General features: G+C 44.7%; 1 protein-coding gene across 4 annotated transcripts in view; it reads left to right on the forward strand.

Moving 5' to 3' along the window:
• Window positions 1–9,285, forward strand: part of DGUOK (deoxyguanosine kinase) — a 31,234-nt gene extending 21,949 nt beyond the window's left edge. For all 4 annotated transcript variants that reach the window (XM_032178254.2, XM_032178255.2, XM_058428702.1 and 1 more), the window contains 4 exons: window positions 1,740–1,887; window positions 7,454–7,569; window positions 8,469–8,568; window positions 9,033–9,285. In XM_032178254.2, the coding sequence (XP_032034145.1) occupies window positions 1,740–1,887; window positions 7,454–7,569; window positions 8,469–8,568; window positions 9,033–9,059 (391 nt within the window). In that variant the 3' untranslated portion in view covers window positions 9,060–9,285. The remainder of the gene's footprint in view (window positions 1–1,739; window positions 1,888–7,453; window positions 7,570–8,468; window positions 8,569–9,032) is intronic.
• The last annotated feature ends 8,718 nt before the right edge of the window (window positions 9,286–18,003 follow it).

Here is an 18,003-nt window from a genome sequence, read left to right on the forward strand (position 1 = left end):
CTCACCCCATCACCACCACAAGCTTTGAAGAAATAAAGGAAGTGCTCTTTCTCAAGAAAGCCAAGAACCCCTTTCATAGAGCTTATTAGCAAATCTTTAATTTCTCTTTATAAGATCCTTTTTGTTTTAAGACAGTCTCGCTCTGTCGCCCAGGCTGGAGTGCAGTGGTATAATCTCGGCTCAGTGCAACCTCTGCCTCCTGGGTTCAAGCAATTCTTGTGCCTCAGTCTCCTGAGTAGCTGGGATTACAGGGACACGCCATCATGCCTGGCTAATTTTTGTGTTTTTAGTAGAGACAGGGTTTCACCATGTTGGCCAGGCTGGTCTCAAATTCCCGGCCTCAGGTGATCCGCCCGCCTCAGCCTCCAAAAGTGCTGGGATTACAGGTGTTAGTCACAGTGCGTGGCCACTTTATAGGATCTTAATTTCATCTTCTAGTTATCTGTGAAGCACTCAAAAACATTTTGAGTTTAAAATGTTACCCTTTTATTTGTTCTCATCAACTAGACTGGCTATACCATTCCAGACTGGGAAAGTTTACTTTTGGAGTTTCTAAGTTAGCTTCTTCATAGCCTAACAAAAAGCAGTTATAATAATAACTAAGATATCTAGAATACTATGTGCCAGTCACTCTTCTAAGCACTTTGTGAGGATTATTACAAGACATCATCATAACGGGCTGAGAGGATTTAGGTGACTTGCCTGAGGTTACATAGCTAGTGAATGTTTCAGCCAGTATCAGACTCTGGAATGTTATTCTGGAAGGTATTCTCTTAATGGTGACACTCACAGCCTTGCAGTCTGTACTTTCCTGAGCCATCGTACACAAGGGTTCTTAATTTTATTTTCTCCGAAGTGGCCAGTTGCTGAGCATTGCCTTGAAAACTGGAGTCCCTTGTTTAGGATGCAAATTGTGTTTTGTATTAAAATGCCTGAGGTTTGAAAGCAGAATTGACCCCTGGTTTGTCTGAAGCCATGGTTTATGTTTAGCTCTGATTTCCTGTTTACCAGATGCTCTTTTGGTTGTAGAAATAAGCGGGGGGCAAAGCTGGTTTGATTTTTAGCTTTAGCTTTCTTTTATCTGAACTAGAAACTCAGCAGCAGAGGAAGCAAGCAAGCAGGAGCTCATAATGCATTTTGCAGGAGAGTCTGCTTTCTTAGTAATACTGAAATTAGTAGGAAATGCATTTTGTGCTCCACAGAGGACACCACATAAATACTATTTCTTCTGCATGTCTCAACTAAACAAAAGGATGGCTCAGTAGCCTAGAGACTTAGAAGCTCTCAGTCCTTGTATGAAATTTAGTGAGTGGATTTATACTGGATTCACTTGTTTATTTGTTTTGGGCCTTGCTATAATAATAATAAGGAAATCTCAAAAGTTCAAGTTTACATATATTTGCTGTATGTTCTGACTGGTTTCTAGCAGAGAAAATTGTTAGGGACCAATGATACTATCTTCTGTCTCTTTTCTTCCAGTGAATCAATCCATCTGGAAAGCTGTGATTTCACCCTCCAAAGTCTAGATCCTATTTCCCATCTTAGTATTGAGCAGGGAGGGATATATGGGTTAAGAATTCAGATTTCTTAAGGATTGATGAGGAGCTAGAAAGGTTAAGTGGTTTGAACAGACATGGAACAAGTTGGTTATTGATTTTTCTGCTTCTCTCTCTCTCTCGTACCTTTCATTCCATTTCCCATTCCCCTGCCCTCCCCATTCCCATCCCACTTCCAACCAGGTATATCTTTGCAAAGAATCTTTTTGAAAATGGTTCCCTCAGTGACATCGAGTGGCATATCTATCAGGACTGGCATTCTTTTCTCCTGTGGGAGTTTGCCAGCCGGATCACATTACATGGCTTCATCTACCTCCAGGCTTCTCCCCAGGTAACACTGAACCTAAAGCCTTAGACTTTAGGGCCATATGAAACCTAAGAAGTGACATTCTCCAAGCCCCTGATTTTCTGGTTGGAGAGATTAGAGCATAGACATTACCTGCAGCACAGAGAGCAGTGGGGGACACCCTTCTGTCCCAGCGTTGAGCACCCTGTTCCCCACTGGCTTCGTGTAGCAGAGTGCTAAAGCCATTGACTATGCATAAAAGGATCGCTGTTGATGTAGCAACAGCAGAGCAAATCGAATGTCATCTTTATGATGACGCTTAGGGTTTGCAGGTGGGACGCTCTGACCTGTAGCCACTTGCTTCAGCTCCTCCTTCACTCTGACTGGGTCATCAGAGTGTGTAGTCTCAATGGTTTCCTTAATAAGATGTGAGGAGGAAGAGAAGGAGAATTTTCTCACCTCATCATAATACTGCCCTAATTTATAGCCCTTTTTTGAACCGTGATGCCATTGGGAAGGCAGGATGGACTATAGTAGTTCCATTCTGTGACTCTCTGGCTGGTGCCATCCTACATGCAGTAGGATGATGTCATGGCAGGAGCACCAGAGTCTCTGGAGACAGAAGTGAGCTGTGGCTTCTGCTGACTGGTAGTGACCTTGGGCAGCCCCTGGAGACCTTTCCACTGGAGAGATCCTTGCCTGTAAAATCGACTGGCTCAATCTAGATGATCTCTAAGGGCTCTTCTGGAGTGGGATTCTGAGTCAAGGTGAGTTTTTTTTTTTAGAGATGTACCGCTCTCAGCTTTTGAGACATACATCCAATATATAGTCAAATGCCAGATATACCACATACTGTTAGAAGGAAGGAAAGCTGTCTCCAAGCTAGAGGCTATGCTTTTTAGAGATGGAACTGAGACTTGTGGGCAGAAAGGAGCTGAGAACAGACTGAGCAGAACCAGAGGATGAGTGGGAGAGCTCCCATCACAGAGCCTCACACCAGCCAACGAGGAGAGGACTGGAAAGAAGGGTCTTGCCTTAAGAAGGTGGCAACCAGGAAAAAAGGCCCTTGAATGTGACTGGGACCAGATATTGGGGATCTTTGTGTTGAGAGTTTCTGGACATTTTGAGGCAAAAGCTAGATCGTAGGAGGGAATAAGAGATTCTACAGAAATAAATAAGGTTTAAAGTTTAAAATGAAACTGGGCCAGTGCGGTGGCTTATGCCTACAATCCCAGCACTTGGGAGGCTGGCATGGGAGGATCACTTGAGGCCAGGAGTTCAAGACCAGCCTGGGCAATATAGTGTGACTCCATCTCTACAAAAAAGTTTAAAAATTAGCCGAGTGTGGTTATGTGTGCCTGTGGTTTTAGCTATTGGGGAGGTGAGACAGGAGGGTCACCTAAGTCCAGGAGCTCGAGGCTACAGTGAGCTGTGATCGTGCCACTATACTCCAGCCCAGGTGACAGAGTAAGAACTTGTTTCTAAAATAAAATAAAACTGAACTAAAGATTCAGTGAGGCCAGAGGGCTAATAATCTTCCATGGAAAGAACCACACTAAAGTTAGATGCATTGATTGCAAGTTGACCAGGTGGGTCATGTTTATGTGACTTCTTTCAATAGTCTTCATTGCCTGAGAGCCGGAATAGAAGAAGGGGATTATACTTTAGGGGTAGAGATTAGTGTCAGCGATTGTGGAGAGAGGAGTCCCCTCTCAAAGAGGACAGTTTGAAGTGTCAAAGTGTAGGGTTCAAGTTGGGAGAGAAGTCCTGAGCCCCAGGAAGGCTTGTGGCCTGGGCCAGAGAGGAGTGAGAGTGCTGTGAGGTTGGATTGAGTAAAGATCCTGGTTAGAATTTGAAGAGGTGACAGGTTTCCTATGGGAGTCTTGGGATGGCTGGACTGAAAGAAGCAGGAGGTTCTCAGGAGGAGCTAAGCATTAGGAGAAGTGAGAATGCTGACTTAACCTTTTCCAAGAGAACGGAACTTCAGCACATTCAGCTCAGTGCCATGAAGCCAGCATTGGGGAGGAGTGAGACAGGAAGTGGGCTGACTCATTCCTGGGAGTAAAATGGGGCTACTTGGGCCAGCTGAAGAGGCTCTTGTTTCTGGGGAGTAGAAGTTGGACCCAGCAAGGAGAACAAGAAAGTCTTAATTGCTTTTCTTCTTTGTGCACTCTGAATGACCTTGTAACAGAATGCCTGAAACTGGTTAATTTATAAAGAGGCTTATTTTGGCTCACAGCTATGGAGACTGGGAAGTCCAAATTGGGCAGCCTTAACTTCCATTGAGGACCTCCTGCTGCCTCATCATATGATGAGGTGGAAGGGAGCAGGCATGTGCAAAAGAGGCAAGACAGGAGGAGCAGCCTTGCTTTATAACATCCTGCTGTCATGGCAACTGGTCCAATCCCACGAGAGTGAGAACTCAGAATTAACCCAGTCCCAAGAGAGTGGCATTAATCTGTCTTAACAACCTAATCACCTCTTAAAGGCCCCACCTCTCAGCAGTACCACACTAAGGACCAAATTTCCAACACATGAATTCTGGGGGATACACTCAAACCATAGCAAATGGTGATGATAATGATGATGATGATCATCATCATCATCATCATCACCGTCATCACTTGGGGGCAGATCCGCCCTTTTGGAGAGGCTAATTGAAATATTTCAGCTGGAGTAGAATGAGAAGAGTTGAAGGATTATTGCAACTTAATGGCAGAAAAGAAAAATTCAGAGGTAACTGTGCCCAAGGGAAGAGCAGAGTAGAAGTTGACATGTCACTATGTAAAAAGCTGTGCAAGTGCCCAATCTTCCAGTTCAGAGCCCTCATAAATACTGAGTTTCAAGCATGTCAAATGGACTTCGTAGGTCCTTCTGCTCCTTTCTACCTATTCTTCCCTAACTTCTTTTTTTTTCTTTTTTCTTTTTTCTTTTTTTTTTTTGAGACGGAGTTTTGCTCTGTTGCCCAGGCTGGAGTGGCGCAATCTCTGCTCACTGCAAGCTCCGCCTCCCAGGTTCACGCCATTCTCCTGCCTCAGCCTCCCGAGTAGCTGGGACTACAGGTGCCTGCCACCACGCCCAGCTAATTTTTTTTTGTATTTTTAGTAGAGATGGGGTTTCACCATGTTAGCCAGGATGGTCTCGATCTCCTGACGTAATCCGCCCGCCTCAGCCTCCCAAAGTGCTGGGATTACAGGCGTGAGCCACCGCGCCTGGCCCCCTAACTTCCTAAAAGCAAGCAAGCCGGACCAGACTGGACCATTTCTGTCTCTGACTCCAAGCAATCAGAGCAGCAGTTCTTCTTCCTGGGTGGGACAGGTTAAGAAGACCAGTAAAGGGTCTCTCCCCTGCCACTTGTAGCTACACTATCTTTCCTGTTCACATTCAGGTGTGTCTTCCTCATGAGGACTGAGATGAAGAGGGGCCAGACTAAAGCACTGTTTGCACGGGATTTTTTTAAATAGAATTTGTTATAACCATATCAGTAAAGCAAGAGTTATGCCAAATGTTCATAGTAGGAGTTTACTTTGACTTCTTTTTTTTTCCCCCCTCAATACTGCCACCAGTTAAGAGTTAGACTTCTCAGGGAAATCCATTTGCTCTGTTAAAGAAATTAATAGTAAATAGAAATATGTTAGCTTATTTTAATAGATCAATGTTAGTGTCAGTGTTTGTCTGCAAGCAGTGAATGAATAATTAGAAATAACTTTCCTAAAAAGAATTGTTCTGCCTTTGTGTGTGTACTTGGAAACATAAAGCCACATTTAAAAAAAATTTATTTTCACGAATCAGACATTTTTTTTCTAGGAAAGAAAAATTAGATAGCTTTGCTATGCTTAGAAACCCTAAAGCTACCTTTCCGGTGGGAATATAAATTGGTTAACCTCTAAGGAGGCAGTCTGGCAGTATATAATTGCAAGTGCATATACCTTTTGACCATTAATGAAATTTGTTTCTATAATTTTATTTCCTTAGAGAAAAGGTAAGGTAAGAGGGAAACAGCAAAGACTCCCAAGTCTTTGGGATTATTGTGTACTACATTTGGAAATTAAGTTTTCATTTCTTAAGTTACTGAAAGAGGGAAGTCCTGGCCAGGCGCGGTGGCTCACACCTGTAATCCCAGTACTTCGAGAGGCCCAGGTGGGCAGATCACGATGTCAAGAGATCGAGACCATCCTGGCCGACATGGTGAAACCCCATCTCTACTAAAAATACAAAAAATTAGTTGGGCGTGGTGTCTCCTGCCTGTAGTCCCAGCTACTTGAGAGGCTGAGGCAAGAGAATGGCTTGAACCTGGGAGGCAGAGGTTGCAGTGAGCTGAGATCGCGCCACTGCACTCCAGCCTGGCAACAGAGCGAGACTCTGTCTCAAAAAAAAAGGGAAGTCCTAAATCAGTGGGTTAATCCATCTATTCTTCCACGACAGATGATATTGAATAATGAAATACTTGTCAAGCAGAGAGAGGACTGAGGATAAATCAGTCAAAACAAACATTTGGAGCAAAAATTTTGAGGTGTGAAAGAGCCTGGCCTGTTCCCCAGGAAAGAGGTCAAATCTGGCTAAAGCAGTGAGTCCAGGGGAAGAGCTAAGGCAGTTGAGAAGTAGGAGGGGTAGCTTTGTGTGACAGGTAAAGAAGATGTCATTTTCTGAGCCAGTGTGCGCGTCAAACTTCACTACCAGATGAATGCAGAATAGAATTATGTACACTCTGCAAAGCAGTGGGAGAGGAGAGTTAGTCTCAAGCCTCACTTGTTTTTCCACTTCTTTGTTTTATCTTTGACCTGTGCAAATTTTACATTCTATTCCTGAGTGAATGTTTGGTATGACATGAAAGAGATATTTCAAATTACCTAACATTTTATAAATGCAATGCTATTCATACATACTGCTTTGAACCCTGGGGCTATGGCTGTAGGCGGTAAAGAGCCTGTGAAGTATTTTCAGCAAGGAAAGTCATGTCATTATATTGCCGTACTACGGAAGGGTGGAGTGAAGGGGACAAACTGGAAGGAGGGAACAGCTTTTGCCAGGAGCTCAATACGACTTAACTCAGTGAGCTGTGGATGGGTAGACAATGAGGAAATAGAAGCCCACAAGGATTGCACTGCTAGTACCTGATGAAGGCAGGAATTTACTCCTGGACTTTCTGACGTTAAGGCCTGTACTCTGTCCATATACTTCCCTGCCTCCAGGAGGCAGAATCAGAAGGCTCTTGCCATAATCCAGGTAAGAGGTAAAGAGGACCCGACAAGGGCAGAGGTGAGAGGAGAGGCAAGGAGAGAACCATCTAGAGAGATGAAAGAGAATTGAGTGACTTCCCAGATATAGTAGAGAGAAGGAAAATTCCAGGTCCATGGCTTGGATGACTGGATGGATGATGTTCACCATTAACTAACTTAGGATACTTCAGAGGAAGAGCAGGTTTAAGGTGGAGATGGGAAAAGAATGGTGTAGATCCTCTGATTGCATAAGAAAACAAGACAGCAGAAGCAAAGGCATGGCTTGTAATGCCCAAGATAGACATTATGGGTGAGCCTCAGAGCCCCCGAAGACTGCATTGTAGCAGCCGAAACAGCAAAGAGCTCATCAGGGCTTGGGGACTGTCTTTTAGGTTTGTTTGAAGAGACTGTACCAGAGGGCCAGGGAGGAGGAGAAAGGAATTGAGCTGGCCTATCTAGAGCAGCTGCATGGCCAACACGAAGCCTGGCTTATTCACAAGACAACGAGGTAAGTGGAGAAAAGAATATATCAGACAGAGACCTGGCTCCCAACAGCCAGTTAAAACCAAGTTCAGCATGCAGCCCCCTGTAGCAAGGTTCAGAATATACTGGAAATGGTTGGAAATGTCAAGCATTTTCCAACTCAGAAGTTTAATATTGCTGGATGCAGTGGCTCACGCCTGTAATCCCAGCACTTTGGGAGGCTGAGGCAGTCACCTGAGGTCAGGAGTTCAAGACCAGCCTGGCCAACATGGTGAAACCCTGTCTCTACTAAAAATACAAAAATTAGCCAGGTGTGGTGTCAGGTGCCTGTAATCCCAGCTACTCGGGAGGCTGAGGCAGGAGAATCACTTGAACCTGGGAGGCAAAGGTTGCAGTGAGCCGAGATCGCACCACTTGTACTCCAGCCTGGGCGAAAGAGTGAGATGCCCAGAAGAAGTTTAATTTGAATATAATCTTTACATTCCAAGGGCCTTTTCAGTAGATTCTATTTCTCCAGCTTTTTCTTTGTTTCTTAACATTTCCCTAGACTGAACATTGTGATCAATGGTGATAGTTGGCTCAGCATGAAGGGCTGAAAATGTTAGAGAAATTGTCAATATTACTAAGTTGGCATTCCTAGTTTCTGCCTGTCCTCCCTTTAGGCTTGCTTTGTTGTCCACTTAAAATGTTTGGTGCTCTGACCGTTAGTATCACTCTCAAGAATGAAGAGAAACCTCAACCTTTCTGTTTCCAGCCAACTTTATTGAATTTATTTTTTTAAATGCAGTTTACATGCAGTTTCTTTGAAAACTCATGTTGAATTTAGATCTGTTTTCTGAGTAAGAAAGACTTGGCGAGTATGTGAAACTTGACTCAAGTTACTTTTCTTTTTTTCTGTCCCCCAAACATTCACGCTTCTTATAGGCTCCACTTTGAGGCTCTGATGAACATTCCAGTGCTGGTGTTGGATGTCAATGATGATTTTTCTGAGGAAGTAACCAAACAAGAAGACCTCATGAGAGAGGTGGGAAGGACTTTAACTCCTGCTTTCCAGTGGTTTCCTTTGTTGTACTTTTATCTTTCTGGCCTTTGCTTCAAAGTTCAATATCATGGGTCTTGTGCTTTGCATCTCACGTTGCATTTCACACTCCAAGGCCTATGGAATCTTGTGCAAATTACAAATGTAATCCCTATTCTCTAAAGTATGCTGGACTAATAATTGTTAAATAATTGACTTGTAACATGTGCTTGCCAGCTGACTTTCTTCTCTAAGGCGTTCTAAAACTAGGGAAATTAGACTACTGGATTGTATTCCCAGCTCCACCACTTGATGCTATATAACCCTGGCCTGCCCACATTTCTTCTCCATGCCTATTTTCCTTTCCTCACAAAAACCTCATGGGCTTGGCTGCATATGCTTTGGGGGTGGACTATTGAAAATTCTGTTAAAAATGTGAAATTAAACTTATGATTTTCTCCTTCCCACAGGTAAACACCTTTGTAAAGAATCTGTAACCAATGCCATGATGTTCAGGCTGTGATCTGGGCTCCCTGACTTTCTGAAGCTAGAAAAATGTTGTGTCTGCCAACCAACTTTCCATACCCAGCCCCTCTCATCCCTGGAGCACTCTTCCGCTCAGGGGCTGGTTTGTTAATTATTGTTAGACTTTGCCATTTTTTTCTGTTGTATCTGATGCATTTTGAAAATAAAAGTTTACTTAAGTTTTGCTTGTTTTTCTAATTCAGTTGCTCATTTATTTCAGCATGTATCTCTTGGTGCTTGCTCTAAATTCACCTCTAGACGTGTATTAGTCCGTTCTCACACTGTATAAAGATACTACCTGAGGCTGGGTAATTTCTAAAGGAAAGAGGTTTAATTGATTCACAGTTTTTGCATGGTGGGGGAGGCCTCAGGAAACTTACAATCATGGCAGAGGGGAAACAGGCACATCTTACATGGTGGCAGGTGAATGAGCGAGTGCAAGAAAGAGCAGGGAAAACTGCCATATAAAACCATTAGATCTCGTGAGAGCTCACTGCCATGAGAACAGCATGGGGGAAACTGTCCCGGTGATACAGTCACCTCCCAGCAGGTCTCTCCCTTGACACCTGGGGATTACAATTCAAGATGAGATTTGGTTGGGGACACAAAGCTTAACCATATCAACTAGCAATTTTCAAATTGCTCCCAGAACTCTAACCCAAGCTCTACCTGCCATGCATGAAGAAGGGAAATAAAGTGGCTCAAGAGTGGGTGGGATCTTAAATGTGAGCCCCCAGAGCAGGAAATGGAGCGTGAACTCCAGGAAGCTTCTTTATCTCCCCATCTGCCACTCTTGATATAGGGGGCAGGTGTGGGGAACTTAATCCCTTGTCCTAGAGCTAAAGAACCTGGCCAAAATAAAGGGAGAAAACAGCAAGAACCCAAAAGTTAAGCATCTGACATTTAAGATCGGCCAGCCCGGCACTCTAGCTTTGTCTAAATACCCTACCCAATGACTTTCAGATAACGTTAATGGAGTGGATCTCTCTCTGCAGGAAAAAAAAAAAAAAAAAAAGAATTTTTTGTCGTGCTCTAACCTTCAAATAGAATTTATTGTTAAGGGAAGAAAAATACATGGTTCTATAGGATTGAAGTGCTCCATTGCCTGAAGCCTGCAGGTCCATGATTCACAGGAGCAGATCTGCACTGAGCCCTTGACAGTTCTGCAGGTACACAGGAAGATGAATGATCTGGGGATGTAAGAGTGTCCCAGAAAACAGAAATCTGTGTTTCTGTCCTTTATGCTTTGGGGAAATGAATGTGAGATTGGTTTCTAACAAATCCATAGTCCAGGCAAGGTGGCTGACACCTGTAATCCCAGCACTTTGGGAGACCAAGGCAGGTGGATCACCTGAGGTCAGGAGTTCAAGACCAGCCTGGCCAACGTGGCGAAACCCCATCTCTACCAAAAATACAAAATTTATCCGGGCGTGGTGGTGTATGCCTGTAATCCTAGCTACTTGAGAGGCTGAGGCAGGAGAATCACTTGAACCCAGGAGGTGGAGGTTGCAGTGGGCCGAGATCACACCACTGCACTCCAGCCTGGTCGACAAGAACAAAACTCTGTCTCAAAAAAGTAATGTTTTAATATAAAAGTATGGCAATTTCCTTATCCTACTTATTTAAAACATTTTAATAGCTTTATTGATATATACTTCACATACCATACAATTCACTCATTTAAACTGTACGATTCAGGCCACACACACTGGCTCACACCTGTAATCCCAGAGATTTGAGAGGCCAAAGTAAGAGAATTGCTTGAAGCCAGGAGTTTGAGACCAGCCTGGGTAATGTAACGAGAGGCCAGCTCTCCAAAAAAGTAAAAATTAAAATAAGCCAGGTGTGGTGGAGTGAGCCTGTAGCCCTAGCTACTTGGGAGACTGAGGTGGGAGGATCGCTTGAACCCAGGAGTTGGAGGCTGCAGTGAGCTATGATCCTGCCACTGCACTTGTAGGTGACAGAGTGAGACTCTATCTCTTAAAAATAAAGTGTACAGGCCAGGCGTGGTAGCTCACGCCTGTAATCCCAGCATTTTGGGAGGCTGAGGCAGGTGGATCAACTGAGGTCAGGAGTTTGAGCTGAGATCGTGCTACTGCACTCCAGGCTAGGCAACAAGAGCAAAACTCTGTCAAAAAAAAAAAAAAAAAAAAAAAAGAAGAAGGAAGGAAGGAAGGAAGGAAAGAAAAGAGCCCATGTGCATGTCTTTAAGATCAGCTATGCAAAAGGCAACATAGGAAAGGTTATATCCTACTGTGAAGCTGGGAGTATTCTGAAGCAAGAAAGGTTTCTGGGAGAAGACCCTATATTATTCTCCTATCCAATACTAACCAGGCCCAACCCTGCTTAGCTTCCAAGATCAGATGAGATCAGGCGCATTCAGGGTGGTATGACAGTAGATCCTGTATTCTCTATATCAGCAGTGGCCCCATCATCCTTCCAGCCACCCAACTAGAAAACTGGGATCCTCTGACTCCTCCCTGTCACTCATCTCCAACAGCCAGGCAAATGTCTGGTGCTACCAATGTCCCACTAACATTTCTCAGATCTGCCTGCTCTCCCACCTCCACTCCTAACCCAGCCCTCCCACCCAGGCTCTCCACCTCTTGCTATGGCTTTCCCAAATCCCTACTCCACAGAGGAGCCAGAGGGCCTCGAACGCCACCAGGTGCCTCCAGAATGTGCCTTTGGCCCCCCAGGGGCCCTGAGCAAGCACATATCCTTCCAAACCCTCCTCTGTGTTTACATTAAACTCATGGTTGCCCCACACCCCCGCACTCTCACTGCTTTTGCTCATGCTGTGCGCTCTCCCTGGAGTACCCTTCACCTCTAAGCCCCTCGGCATCCACAATTGCCATCTTCAGGAAGCTTCTGCTGACTCTACCCTGGCTGTGTCAGGTGCCTCCCTTCGAGCTCCTGTCAAATGCCTTTTGCATTTATCTTACTGTTGCTCTTACACATAGTATTAAAATCATCTCTCTCTCTCTCTCTCTCTTTTTTTTTTTTTTTTTTGAGATGGCATCTCACTCGTTGCCCAGGCTGGAGTGGTGAAGTGGTGTGATCTCGGCTCACTGCAACCTCCACCTCCTGGGTTCAAGTGATTCTCCTGCCTTAGCCTCCAGACTAGCTGGGATTACAGGTGCCCGCCACCATGCCCGGCTAATTTTTGTATTTTTAGTAGAGATGGGGTTTCACCATGTTGGCCAGGCTGGTCTCAAACTCCTGACCTCAGGTGATCCACTCGCCTCAGCCTCCCAAAGTGCTAGGATCACAGGTGTGAGCCACCACACCCAGCCTAAAATCATCTCTTTGTCTCTTTATTAGAGCATGGCTTATGTCTTATCCCACTTTGTATCTCCAGTGCCTGGCACATGGGAGTGAGTAATTCAATAGATACTGGAGAAATGGAAAGCAGGAAGAAAGAAGAAAAAGGGACACAGGCTGAGCCTGAGAAAGACCCCTTGCACTAAGCAATGAAACACCTCCCACACCGTTACGCCTCCATGCTGCTAGCAACATACTTGCTAACATACTTAGTTACATACTTGCTAAGACCCAGGCCAGCTGCAGGTGGGCTCTGAGCAGCCTCTCTGACTCTGGACTAGATTATGTGACTGTAAGATCCTTAGAACGGATGGTAGAAATAGAAGATGATGATAAGCCCTTTGATTCTGCCCTCAGAGCCACCCCCTCCCCCATGATCCTGGGGGCCACTTTGGATCATGAAGTGCCTTATAAAGAGGGAATTGCAAAAGACAGAAGTAGCCTCAGGCCCTGACTTTGTAGAACTGCAACTTTAGCCCTGGACTCCCTCCTCAGACTTCTACATGAGAAAGCTGTAAACTACTTTTTTGTTTTGTTTTTTTGAGACAGAACCTTGCTCTGTCACCGAGGCTGGAGTGCAGTGGTGCAATCTCGGCTCACTGCAACCTACGCCTCCTGGGTTCAAGCAATTCTACTGCCTCAGCCTTCCGAGTAGCTGGGATTACAGGCATGTGCCACCACCACGCCTGGCCAGAAAGCGATAAACTTTGAAGCCACTGTTGAGGATTTTATCATTGTATACAATTGTGCTAATACATCCTGTGGCTCTGAGCTTGTTGCAACATTCTCTCTTGCCTAATTTGGGGCCCTGCTTGTGGTGCAGGTATGTGCCCCACGGCTTACGACTGGGGACCCCGGACAAACGTTACCTGGTAACAAACGTTACCTGGTACTGGACAGCCTCTGCAGTGATAGGTAGTTCGCTGGCCACCAGTGCTGGCACATGGGAGGAATCAGAGAAGGGGGTTGGGAGAAACTGTATCACCCTGGGCAAGTCACTGAACATCTCTATATTTTAGATTCCTTGCTTTGAAAGCAAGGAAGACAATCTTTAAGGTCCTGACAGTCTTCTGCTTAAAATATCCACCTTACGAATGAATAAGTAGCATGGAGTACATGGAGGACTTGGGTTTAGACATCACACAAATCTGGGTTCAAATCCTGGCTGGGCCACTCACCAGCAGTGCAACTTGGACAAGTTCCTTTGCCTCTCTGAGCTTCTGTTTTCCTTAAATCTGAAAATGAAACTAATTTTACAATTATTTTTCAAGTGGTACCAAGAATTAGAAATATTGTAGACAAACGTCTGGGCAGAGTAGCCACTCAGTAAATGGAACTGGTAGGTGCATGTGAGTGGAGAGAAAGAAAGAGCTGGAGAGTGCTTCACAGAGTACAGCTGAGCTGAGCCTTGAAGGGTGAGGTGAGGACCATTTGGGCAGGTAGGGCGGGAAGGATGGTCCAAGCAGGGGAGCAGCATGGGCAAAGGAAGGGACACACAGGATGTGATGGTGAAGGGTGGGGTGTGTCGAGGTCCTGATGGGATCAGACCTCATGCCCCTAAGCGTGATACCACTGTGGACCAAAATGAGTGCTGCTTCCAGCTAAGGAGATTCCTGGATTACATGGCATTCGAGCTGGGCATTAAGTGAAGTAGGATTTTTAGAGCAAGACTGGGTTCAGGGTGATTTGGAGTAAACACCATAAGCAAAGGCATGGAGCTAAGAAAAGAGCCTGTGAGGGGGTGGGGTTGGGCAGGGAGACCGCAAGGCTAGAGTAGAGGGCAATAGCAGGCAAGAAATGCTCAAATGTTTTAAATAGAGTGCTTGGCAAAGACAAGCCAAGCCAGCAAAGCCTCCGTTGCTCACACTGTTCTCTTACCTGTTTCTTTCAGCATTTCTACCGTAGGCTGTGTCTTTGAGGCCAGAGCCCAAATGCCCGGGTCTGGAAGGAGTCTCTGAGGTCCCTTGGGAGACCCAGCAAAGGGGACCGGTGTGGGACTTTTGCTCAGAAGGTGGACAGCTGGGAGAGCAGGCAGACATTCACTCTGCTTCCTTCCCGCCTGGTGGCTGGCTGCATGCCCTGAACTTGACCTCAGATGACCTGCGTGTTCCCTTCAGTTCCAGTGCCAGGAGCAGTGAGCTTCATCTTTGGCTTTTTTTTCTCCTTCAGAGCAGAGACTTTCTCTCTGCTCAAATTGGGTTGTTTTTTTTTTTTTTTTTTTGTGGTGGTGGTGGTGGTTGTTGGCTTTTTTTCTTTTTTTTTTTTGAGATGGAGTCTCGCTTTCTCACCCAGGCTGGAGTGTGGTGGTGCGATCTCAGCTCACTGCAATCTCCTCCTCCCAGGTTCAAGTGATTCTCCCACCTCAGCCTCCAGAGTAGCTGGGATTACAGGCGTGCGCCACAACACCTGGCTAATTTTGTAGTTTTAGTAGAGACGGGGTTTCACCACGTCGGTCAGGCTGGTCTCACACTCCTGACCTTAAGCGATCCACCCGCCTCAGCCTCCCAAAGTGCTGGGATTACAGGCGTGAGCCACGGAGCCCGGCCTCAAACTGGTTTTTGCAGCTCCAAAAATCTCCCCAGTACTTGGGCAGACCTTGCCGGTGGGGTGTCTACTGTTGTCTGCCTTTTCTCAGTTTAGAATGATGATTTTAATGGTGCTAGATCATTGTATAGGAACGTAAATAAAGACTAAGGGTGTGTTTGTACAGAAGGGAGTGTGTGAGACAACGTTTTTCCCAAGCAGACACAGCTAGTTAGCAGCAGAGCTGGAATAGCCTGGGTGTCCTGACACTCAAGCCAGTGCTTGCTGCCCTGCCTATGAGCTGCTTAACTCTGTACACCTCAAATGTCAGCATCTTGAAACCATTGTGTAAAAAAGTGAGTTGGGTTTCAGGCATTGTCCTTATTAACCCACCACATGCTTAGATGTTCTGTGGTTTGGGTTGGCATGCAAAATAATTTCAAAAATGCCTAGATTTGTCCAACATCACTGATTAGTGGTTGCTTTAGGAGACTAAGTCCAGCATTAGCCTCAGTAAGGTAGAAGGAACTACCACAGTTTCTCCTTGATCAAATGCATAAGGTATAGATGTAGAATACTTATAAAGGAAAGAGACTGACTTCTAATCAACATACGGGCTAAAAATTATTATTGCCAAATAGGCTGGCGTTGCTCAGAAACCTCTTTGGAGTTGCCTTTGGAGCCAGTTTATGGGTCCCACTAGAGCCAGGCTCTGTTCATCATTCAACAAGAACACACTGAGTGTCTGTATGTCAGGCACTGAGTACAGTGAGTAGCAAGATAGATACACACGTACCTTACAAGTGACCTTTCTACTTAAAAAATAAAATGTCTTACCTAGGTTAGACCACCATCTTAATCACCAGGTTTGGTTCTGAAAGATATTTTTGGCTGCTTCCTAAAATTAAGCTCTTCTTCAGAGGATGGAGAATAAATCCACTGATTGAAAATACTCAGAAAAAAGAGATGTAGCTTAGACAAAGGCAATCTCAAACGAGGAATTCCCAAGACATTTTAGGCTATGGTAATACAACCTCACAAGGAAACAATTTAGGTAAGAACATTTATTTGGAAGTAGACATTCTGGTGTGTTTGTTAAACGTGCACAGGCACATTGTCAGGAGAACAAGGTTTTGAGTCGTGGAGGCCAGCCACTTTTCAAAGCAGGAAAGACCAAATGATCTGAACCAACCCAGATCTATTGGCTGCTGTCCCCTGCTCATGAGCCCTCTGGCTAGGACTGCCCCAGGCATCCACGTTTGACAGCACCTGCCTAAAAGATCTGCAAATCAAATCAAATTATAAGATGGACAGTTTTGAAATAAACCTGCCTATTTGCATCTGTCCCAGTGTTGTCAAGGATATTCCATTGATCAAAGGTCATTGCTATAGTCTGAATTTCCAGGTTCTAACAAGAGTACATTTGTATATGCTATTTCACACAGTACTTCCTCATTTATCTTCTCCTCGAAGCCACAACTCTTGTGGTAGACATTAAATATTCTCATTTTACAGATAGACACACAAAGATTCACTTAAATTATGTGCCTAAAGGACCACTTACTGGGCTTGAAACCAGGTCTTGCCGTTCCTCCTGCAGTAGCTCCTCCAAAAGGCCACAGGGACCTAAACTCCAAAACTCCTGATCACTCCTGCAAGCAGTTGTTCCCAGCCTGGCTTCACATTGGAGTCCCCACACCTCGGGGCATGACCTGACATTGCCAAAGACCCCATGGGGTGGGCACCAGGTCCATACAACCAGAATCTCTGGAAGTGGGGCCTTGGCATTGGTATTCCTCAAGTTCTCCAGGTGATTCCACTGTGAAAAGTCTTGGTCATTCTATTAGAGAATTATCAGAATTTGCTTCCTTCTCTCTCAAAGACCTACTTAGAGGCATTGATGGTCCACTTGTCTTCTTTTTCAAACATAATTTTCTATTTTTCAGTGATAGGAATGCTACTACTTCTTTGTTGTAGAAATTTTAGGGAAAAAAGGTATTAAGAAGAAAACAAAAATAATTCAGAGACCCAATGTTTATATTTTGATATATTTGCTTCCAATCTTCGTGTATATTTTATGTAATTTTTTTGAGACAGTATTTTGCTCTGTCACCCAGGCTTGAGGGCAATGGCACAATCATGGCTCACTGTAGCCTCAATTTCCTGAGCTCAAGCAATCCTCTCGTCTCAGCCTCCAGAGCAGCTGGGACCACAGGCACACTCACCATGTCCAGCTAATTTTTTTTCTTTTTTTTTTTTTTGTAGAGATGGGGTCTCCCTATGTCGCCCAGACTGGTCTCAAACTCCTGGGCTTAAGTGATCCTCACTCCTTGACCTCCCAAACTGTGGCGATTACAGGTGTCAGCCATGGACCTGGCCTTAATCATTCTTTAATGTTGAACATTTAAGTTTATTTTAATTTAATTTAATTTTTTTTTTGCTGTCATAAATAAGTCCTCCAAGAAGATCCTTGTACTTAGATCCTTACAGTCTTTGCAAAACTGAGTATTTTTATTTTGTGATCTGCCAGTTTGCTATAGTTATTAATTAATAAAGTTTTTATTTTATTTTATTTTATTTTTCAGATGGAATCTTGCTCTGTGGCCCAGGCTGGAGTGCAGTGGTGCAATCTTGGCTCACTGCAACCTCCACCTCCCAGGCTCAGGCAGTTCTCCAGCCTCAGCCTCCCGAGTAGCTGGAATTACAGGGGAGCACCACCATGCCTGGCTAATTTTTGTATTTTTCTTTAGTAGAGACAGGGTTTCACCATGTTGGCCAGGCTGGTCTTAAATTCCTGACCTCAGGTGATCTGCCCACGTCGGCCTCCCAAAGTGCTAGGATTACAGGCCTCCCAAAGTGCTGGGATTACAGGCATGAGCCACCATGCCAGGGACATTTTATGTCTTTATTGGCCATTTGCATTCCTTCTTTTGTGAATGTTCACATCCTTTGCCTTTTTGTTCCCTTTTGAGTGTCCATCTTTTCTTACCTACTAAGTATATAACACCTTTCCTGTTCATTTGTTTTGTAAATATTTTTCCTCAGTTTATCATTTAATTTGGTTTGTTG

This window comes from Hylobates moloch, unplaced genomic scaffold (assembly GCF_009828535.3).
Source record: "Hylobates moloch isolate HMO894 unplaced genomic scaffold, HMol_V3 SCAFFOLD_15, whole genome shotgun sequence".
In the NCBI taxonomy this organism is placed as follows: Eukaryota; Metazoa; Chordata; class Mammalia; order Primates; family Hylobatidae; genus Hylobates; species Hylobates moloch.